We start from the raw sequence: 9,221 nt of genomic DNA on the forward strand, positions 1-9,221 counted from the left end.
GGATTCACTGATCCACTCCGCTTGCGAGCTCTGTATTGTTGCCTGGTGCGATCAACATTGAAACCTGCGAACCTAATATGGTGGCCTTTTGAAGCTTCATGGACAGCGCGTTTTGAAGCAATTCAACGTCGGTTCGTTCGTTATGCTCTTCGTGAGCTACCTGGCTACTATCTCGCTGTAAAATTTATGCTCCAGAAAGAACCCAACGTAATAGAAACTTGCTCTCCCTGGAACCTAGAAGCACGCGATATGGCAGTAACGACCCTCTCCGTTCCGCAAAAATATGCTTTCTACGTTATTATGCTATCTTCGACTTCAATGTTTCCACTTCAACTTTCAAATGCCGTATTGAGTCTGACTTAAGTGACCAACTAAGAAATTAGGAAAAGTATCATGTAATGTACAAATAATATTAAGTAGATCATTAAGACACCTAAATATGTCAGATGATTTTGTATCAAATAAACAATAAACAATGCATCGCCGTCATCATGCATTACCTTTTTATTCGCTTAAACAGAAGAAAACTAGAATATTGCCGTTAACTGTATCAGAATCGTGGGATTTGCAATTATCTTCAATTTTCTAGAAATTCTTTCTTTCTTTGAAAATGACTTGGGGGTTTTTAGTGTTAAGATATAAATAAGGATAAGTTTGATGGTAGTGGTCGTATTAAACAAATCGGGCCGGCATAAATGCTGATGTGGTTCATTTATTTCCAGCATTGTCAATTTGCATCAATCAATAGCTCCTCAAGGCTACACAATAACTGTTGCAATTTAAAAATATCATTTCAATTCGAATAACACATCTATACAGGTTGAAGCCGTTTCTTTATTTGTTCTAACATTTCGTAGAAAGCGCCATTTTTTAGCTGTTAACTACACAAACCAGTGCATAAAACTTTATATGATGAGCTCTCTTCAATGCTCTGATTTGGTGAGCAAAAACATCAGAATAGTGTAACAAGTCTTGACGGTCTGGAAAAAAGATACTAACGACATTTCAAACATTCCACCGCAACTGAAGTGCAACTTCCTGCGAGTTCTCATCAAAACAATCAATAGAATCTTCCTGGCATCCCGGTACTGATCACAAAATTGTTGCTCATAACGCAGCACCATCGGCCATTCCAGGTTGAAAATTATTGTACCGGTAGCGAAGTGACACGCCTCGATTTCTTCTACCAAAACGCTGTTGTAGTAATTCTCTAGCATAACGATTGAGGAAATGGCTATTACGGCAGCACTTTCCCCCTTCATCGACATGAACAGAAACACCGAGACCGAAGATATGGCAACACTGGCTCCCATACCGGCCAAAAATTGGATGCTCGTTAGCTGACGAACATTTTCAACCATGTCAAATAGAAGCCGATGCTGTTCGATCATTCGTTTCAGCTCATCAAGAAGGCTGTTCCAAAACATTTGATTGTGGTAAGTATCAGCGGCCTGCTGTGATCCAGAAGCCTGGTTCCCATAAAGTTTGGCTGCTGCGATGGGTTTTACTAACACACTCTCCAACGATTTATTCATAATCATAAATTCAGCCCTTAGAATCTGCAGCAATACTCTCACCGTGATGAAGGGAATCCAGAAATAAAACGCTATAACGATAAGCGAAAGACCAAAAATTGTGTCCAGTGCAGATTTTATCCGAGGTTGCAAAAAGTTGAGATCAAACGCCATCTGATACTGATCGGTCCAACGGTAGTCGGTCATGTTCCAAATCAACATTGTCACGAATCCGGTACACACCATAAATAGGCAAAATTTTTGATTATTTTGAAAATGTTCCGTTCTCAAACGCCGTGCCTCAGCATCATCTCGGTTGAATGCTGAGCACGTTAGAAGGTTTTGGCGCAGTTGAACGAGATACTTGTATTTCCGGTGCAATCCGTACGCTCGCAGTGAAGCGGAGAAAATGGCGACCAGAACCATGGTTGTGGTTACGGTGTAAATAAACCCCCAATGCTTCGAAGCAACCACATACAATCGATGGGCGAAGGCAAACCACAGGAAAATCATGATGTAGAGAGTTGTTTTGAACAGCTTCACTTTCCGGGGTGTGTTGAGCTTAAGTCCTGTAACGATTATAAGGTATACATAATAACATAAATCAGCATCGAAGTTGTTTCCCAAATTCGAACCTATCACACAATGAAGTTTATCCAAGTCCCTTAGTTGATCGCCGAAGGGATCAAATCGAAGAAATTTTTTCAAGAACGTTTTGATAAAAGTCATGTCTTGGTGCAGAGGCTTCTAACGTTTGTTGATGGGGCTGAATTGAAACTACTGTTTTATGCAAGTTCCCGGATGAAAATTTCTGATTCAAAAAGGCGTGTTATTTTCCAATCATCATTCAAGGTAAGATGTAATTTATGACCACATGTGTTTTGCCCTTTGGTTGGCGTTCTCGACAAGAAAGACAATTCGGACGTATCACAATGGCAATTCGATTGATCGTTGACAGGCCTATTTTAATATTCAGCGGTATTGCGGTATTTTTAAAGTCAATACATAAAAGGGTGTAAGTCGATTAGAAGCCTGATTTGGAACTACCACATTAAAGATTATGAGTCTATTTTTCTAATTTATTATAAAACTGTTTAAATAAAGTTTTAAATTGTTATTTTTCATCAAGTAATGTGTGTCTCCCTTACTTTTTTTAGCAACAGTAATTAAGTAATTATGATTTTTCTGGAATCTTCCAGACTTTTTGGCCTTTTGGCAGACTTCTTTTTAGGTTTCCAAACTTCCAGACTTTTGTCATTTCTTCCAGACATTTCCAGACTTTTGAGTTTCGCCATGAAAAATCAGAATTGTCGTTGGAAAATTGCAGGAAATGATTCGAATTAGTAATTGAAGAGTGAGAAACGCCACGAAGATGGTATTGAAACAGGAAGCAACGCATAAAACGTAGTATCGCCGATATCAACACATTAATCTCAGGCATTGATAGTGTATAGAATGTATGATTGTTATTAAGTAATAAGTGTTATTCCCTAGACTGCAATACTGCAATATTGCGATCTGGTGACCAAAAAAAAAAGGTCATCACCTAGAATGTTCGCCATCCAGACTTTTCCAGATTTTTTTTTTAAATCTTCCAGACACTTCTGAAAAACAGTTGGCATCCCTGCAACCTAGTATATGCCCTCTTTGCTCTCTCACTATGAGAGCCAAGTATGAGAGACATGCTTTCAACATCAGTGATAGCAATCGCTAGCATAAATGATCTCTCAAGTATCTAGAGATCGATAATGTCGGTTCTGCATTAATCTTCCATCAAACACATCCTTACGCAATGCCCTATACACCAGCAAGCCCGCCTAGACTGCGACCTAGCCGACAACCTTCGACAGATCCTGTCGAACGACCCTGAAGAAAAGGAAAAGGTTCTCTCATTCCTCCGGAGCAGCAGCATTTACGAGGAAATATAAACATCACTCTACCCATCTGTCCCTACTAAAATCCTATTTCCTTTCCCATTCCAAAAAGTACACTAGCAGCCACGGTAGGAGATGGGATGAATCATCCAACAGGATGAAAATCCCTGAAAAAAAACTGCATTAATCTCGAGATAAACCCTGAAAATAAGCCGTCCGGGATTCCACAGTTCTGTTCTCGACAAAACGTAAACAAAACATCTCTGTAGAGTATTTTCGACTTCACGAAAGACGATGACCATGCGCATAGTTATTGCAATTTCACGAATCGTGCAATATCTAAATATCATGCGCATGGTAATTTAGACACGAGAATATTACTATGAGCTGTAAAAGTTCACAGAGTAAAAATACTATGTCTTACTACTTTAGCCCAGATTTCTGGTAGCAAATAGGTACTAAATCGTGGTAGAAAATCGATATAGTGAAATTATCATGATCCTGTATTTTGTAGAGAGACAAACTGAAATTTGCGAACGAATCTCGCGTCACGAAAACAGCCTCATTAACGGACATCACATCTAAAGGATTATGACGTCATCACCAAGCCAAAATAAAAAAAAAAGAAAAAGAAAAAACACAAAAGCCTTTGATGGATTTTGATTTTTCCTGCGTACTAATCGTATAAATGAAAGGATCATGGTCGATTATGTTGCATGATCGGATTATGTTTCATGGTCAGATTATGTCTCCCGGTCGATTATGTTGTATCGTCGGATTATGTCACATGGTCCGATTATGTTGAATAATCGCGTTACGTTACATGGTCCGATTATGTTGCATTATCGGATTCTGTGGTCAGATTATGTTACATGGTCGGATTATGTCATATAGTCCGATGATTTTGCATGGTCAGATTATGTCACACGGTCACATTATGCCCCAAGCAGGGTTGCTAGCGAACCGGGAAAACCGGGAATACCGGGAAAAACTTTGGAATTTCATCGCGTCACCGAGAAACCGGGAAAAAACCGGGAATTTTGGCACCTCACCGGGAAAATTGTCATATTTGGATTTTTTTCACGGAATTTCAAAAATATTTTTAAAATAATTTCTGAATTTAAGAGTAGTTTTTGACAGTCTCAAAATAGATTTATCTCATAAACGCTTATTTTCGTTCATTTGTAAACAAACGAAGTTTGAATCGTATTTTCAACTAATGACAGATGAATATGTGATTTTCCGCGTGTGCTACACTTACAAGTAAAACTCAAATATTAAAAAAACTGCATAAGCAAATAACTTTAATATTAGCAAAACGAACTACAGTCGAACGACGATAAGTGAGTGTCCAAAGGGCTAAACTTTTTCTCTCGTTTATAGAGGTTTCTAACTTAACCAGATTCTTTTTTATAGAGGGTCAGCAACATACAAAAGCAAAAAGTGTTCTAGAAATGCAACTATTGAATGTGTATATGATAAAAATTCACTGATTTATAGGAATCCAGTTGGTGCATCAGTTCGAAGTTTTCTCGAGTGAGTTTCAATATGGAACTGTGGAAATTTGCTCGTTGGTAACCCAATATTCTTTTGGTACCAAAACTTTAATACAATCCTGGTATTTTCTCTAATTTCCTTAGTCTAGTCAGAAAAAGGACTCTAACTTATAGAGGTTTTACACTGTCACTTAAACAGGTTTTGTGCTTTAAAAAGTTTGGGATTAGGTGTTTTCTCTCCATCATAGACGTTTCTCGCAGTTCGATTGTACTAGTTTAGTTTAAATTAATTTATGCAAAGAGCAAATAATTTGACAGCGTAAGACGTTTTGAAGCAGAGTTATACCTTTTTTTACCAGAAAAAAAATTATTTTTCGATGTTGTTGCTGTGCATTTTGTTTGAATTGGCCTGAGTAACTAAGCATTTTATCGCAAGTGCTTAGTTTTTAATTCTTCCTACGTTAAACTTTTGCTTGAAGTTTCCTATGTCTTATGTAAGAATTGTATCGAAAAAAGCTCCTGTTGAAATCCAAGTTCATCTTTGACCCAAGATCTTTAGCCTTATACATAATGATAGCTTGCATTCAAACGATTAAAGTTCAAACCTGTCTTATACTCGATTGTCTATATTTTCACGAATCTTTAGTTCAAATGACTAGAGCAATACTAAAGTAATTCATTGTATTTGGAAAGAAAAACATTTTTTTCCTTAAACGTCTTAGGATTTGTACAAAAAAATATAACTGAATTCAGAAATTAACATATGCAATCTAATGATTTTAAGTTTTGTTTGACAAATCCCCATTTAATTTGACAAGCTGATTTGATATTATGTTCCGATGTATTTTTGTACATATTTCTATATAAACTATACAATTTTTTTCTATTACTGTATAAAAATTCTTGAAAATTTCACAGTTGCTAAAAAGTACATACCTACAACATTACAGTTTCAAGATCAATTGAACCGGACTTATTTTTGCAAAATTGTTGAAATTGTTGAGCAAAACAACAAATAGATGCCATTTTCGGTTGATTCGTTTTAAAAAATCATGAAAACCTGTAAATTTGATACGAAAAGACTACGTGTTAAAAGACGCCGAAGTATTTGTCACGATTTCTAACCGGTTAACAAGTTTTGGGATACAATTGTTAGAAATGTGAGACCCTTTACATTGAATTATTTTTATTTACCATGTTTTTATATTTAAAAACGAGTATAAAAAATGGGCAAATCATCATTTACAACCGGGAAAAACTTTGGAATTTCAAAACGAAAAATCGCTAGCAACTCTGCCCATGGTCACATTATGTTGCATGGTCAGATTATGATACATGTTCTGATTATGTTGCATAATCGTATTATTTCACATAATCAATTATGTTGGATTATGTTGCATAGTCAGATTATGTCCCATGGTCCGATTATATTGCATGGCCGAGTTATGTCACATATTCCGATTATGTTGCATGGTCAGATTATGTCACATGGTCAGTAGACTGAGTCGATTTGGGGTCATTTTGGAATTTCTCAAACCCTGGGGTCTTAAAAGCTTCGTCTTGGTCCAAAACTTATCCATGATTTTTTGCAAAATTTTTAAGAAACGTTTACATGAGTAAATTTGAACATTTAGGTTTGTATAAGAAAATTGAATATTTTGTACTGAAAAATCAACATCATTTTTGTTTCGTCTGTGGAACCGAGCCAACTGATGATTTTTGTGCCAATTTATAAAATTCCTAAAGGAAATTTTCCGCTGAACAACTTTGTCGAAGATCAAAGTTTCGTATCTTATAAGGAAAAAAGTTTTAAGCTGTTTAACAGGGGTATGTATTTTCGCACTGATTAACAATAAACTCAATTGACATCCCTGCAGGGTGCCTAGTGAGGTACTGCGTGGCTATTTTCCATGCAAAACTTCGCGAGGCTCGAGCAGTGATGTCAATTGAATTTATTGTTAATCAATGCAAAAAGACATACCCTTGTTAAAAAGCTAATAACTTTTTTTCCTAATAAGATACAAAGTTACAGTCTTCAACAAAGTTGTTCAGCGGAAAATTTTCTTTAGGAATTTTATAAATTGGCACAAAACTCATCAGCTGGCTCGGTTCCACAGACGAAACAAAAATGATGTTGATTTTTCAGTACAAAATATTCAATTTTCCCATACAAACATAAAAGTTCAAATTTACTCATGTAAACGTTATTTAAAATTTTTGCAAAAAATCATGGATGAGTTTTGGACCAAGACGAAGCTTTTAAGACCCCAGGGTTTGAGAAATTCCAAAAAGACCCCAAATCGACTCAGTCTAATGGTCAGTTTATGTCACATGGTTCGATTATGTTGCATGGTCGATTATGTCACATGGTCTGATTATGTTGCGTGATTGGATTATGTCACATGGTTCGTTTATGTTGCATGGTCAGATTATGTCACATGGTCGGATTGTGTTACATGGTCAGATTATGTCACATGGTCAGATTATGTCACATGATCGGATTATGTTGCATAGCCGGATTATGTCACATGGTCGATTTTTTTGATTGATCGGATTATGTCACATGGTTGATTTTTTTTGTGACATGGTCAATATGTTGCATGGTCAGACTATGTCCCATAGTTGGATTTTTCCACATAGTCGAATTATGCTGCATGGTCAGATTTTGTCACTCGATCGGATTATGTAACATTGCCCGATTATGTCACATGGTCTGATTATGTTGCATGGTCGAATTATGTTACATGGTCAGATTATGTTACGTTGTCTCATAATGTTGCATGGTCCGATTATGTCACATGGAATGATTTTAATATATGTTCAGATTATGTCTCATGATCAAATTATGTCACAAGGTTAAATACTGTTTTATGGTTGAAGTTCGTCATACAGTTGATAATTAGGAGAATACCCCAAGCAACCAAAAGTCCCACAAAACAGGTACAAAAACGCTTACTCAGTCCCATCTGTGATATGAAGCACGTTCTATGCAGCTAAAAATTTAAGTTCTTATTGATACTTTCAAGTTTAAGTTTTTCTTTTAATGAACAACCAGACCCTCACCACCCCGCGCGATTTTCCAACTCCGAATGACAAAAGAAGGATTTCTCCTCATTACTCCAGGAGCAAAAATAAATAAAATAAAATTTAAATTTCTATTTTCAGACTTCCTGCAATCTTTTAGATTCTTCTAGGATCATCTTAAAAGTGAGTTTTATTTAATTTTGGGGGATTTTGAACACTTCATTGACATGTTCCGATTAACCCCAAAAAATGTTTTGTCAAATTGTGACACAGTTCGAAATAGTTTGAATTAATTGTCTTCCTTTTTTCGCCAAAACAATGTAGGAATATATCAAATTTGTAGGTATGTCACATTAGTCAACTTGGGGTCAATTTTGAGTCTCTCAAACCCTGGGGTCTAAAAAGCTTTGTTTTGGTTCAAAACTCATCCATGATTTTTTGCAACATTTTTAGGTAACCTTTACGAGAGTAGATTTGAATTTTTAGGTTTGTAGAAAATTGGCACAAAAACCACTAGCAGGCTCGGTTCCACAGAAGAAACAAAAATGATGTTGGTTTTTGGTAGAAAATATACTAAATTTTCTCATACAAACTTAGAGGTTAAAATTTACTTTTGCAAACCTTACTTAAAAATTCTGCAAAAAAAATTATGGTTGAATTTTGGAACATAAATTAAGTTTTTAAATCCCAGAGTTTGAGAAATTCAAAATTGACCCCAAATCGACTCAGTCTAATGTCATAACTATTTGATGTGATGCCAATGCCAAACAATACTTGTCATGGTATGAAATATGGCGATTTTTTATGCTTCAAAAAACTATTTTTTAAGCTACGTAAAGTAAATTGATTTATTTTGAATGCTTTGGTTTGAAAAGGCTAAAAAATGTGTAGATTGCTTGATATTAGGATCAGAACACTTTTCCACATTTGTGTCCCGATTCACATCCATGTCCCTATTCATTCCATTTTACGGTACTGTAAAAAAATCCAACAATTTCAATGCACCAAAAAATCAATTAGCAATAACAAAACCTTTAAAAAATTTGATAGAATTTTATTTCTCACCTGTTTAAACAAAATAAACTTTTGAAAAAGCAATTTTGTTTTTTTTTTGACAGAAATTGCTTAGTTAAAGGTCAATCAAGTTATTTCCGTTGACGGGAATTTCTCTTTTCTCAACGAATTCATAGTCGATGCAGTAGAGGGTTGAACATCTTTTCAATCGAACTCTTCAATTGTAGATCAAAGAAAACCTCAGCCGTCAATCAAGCTATTGAGACACCACAGTTTATAATTATAGCCCTGGATTAAGT

At 35.8% G+C, this 9,221-nt stretch overlaps 1 protein-coding gene across 1 annotated transcript; it reads right to left on the minus strand.

The window, feature by feature from the left end:
* Positions 1–923: 923 nt before the first annotated feature.
* On the minus strand, positions 924–2,243 carry LOC129754007 (uncharacterized). Its single transcript, XM_055749860.1, has 2 exons — positions 2,150–2,243; positions 924–2,083 (listed from the first exon to the last, which is right to left on the minus strand). The coding sequence occupies exons 1-2, from the start codon at positions 2,241–2,243 to the stop codon at positions 924–926; spliced, it is 1,254 nt and encodes a 417-aa protein (XP_055605835.1).
* Positions 2,244–9,221: the final 6,978 nt, after the last annotated feature.

Source organism: Uranotaenia lowii, chromosome 3 (assembly GCF_029784155.1).
Source record: "Uranotaenia lowii strain MFRU-FL chromosome 3, ASM2978415v1, whole genome shotgun sequence".
Classification (NCBI taxonomy): domain Eukaryota; kingdom Metazoa; phylum Arthropoda; class Insecta; order Diptera; family Culicidae; genus Uranotaenia; species Uranotaenia lowii.

What these genes read in the sequence shown, in the direction of transcription:
- LOC129754007 (XM_055749860.1), bottom strand. Translation starts at nt 2,243, where the DNA reads ATGACTTTTATCAAAACGTTCTTGAAAAAATTTCTTCGATTTGATCCC. An exon ending in TAAACTTCATTGTGTGATAG is followed by an intron (nt 2,084 to 2,149) that starts GTTCGAATTTGG and finishes TAATCGTTACAG; the next exon opens with GACTTAAGCTCAACACACCC.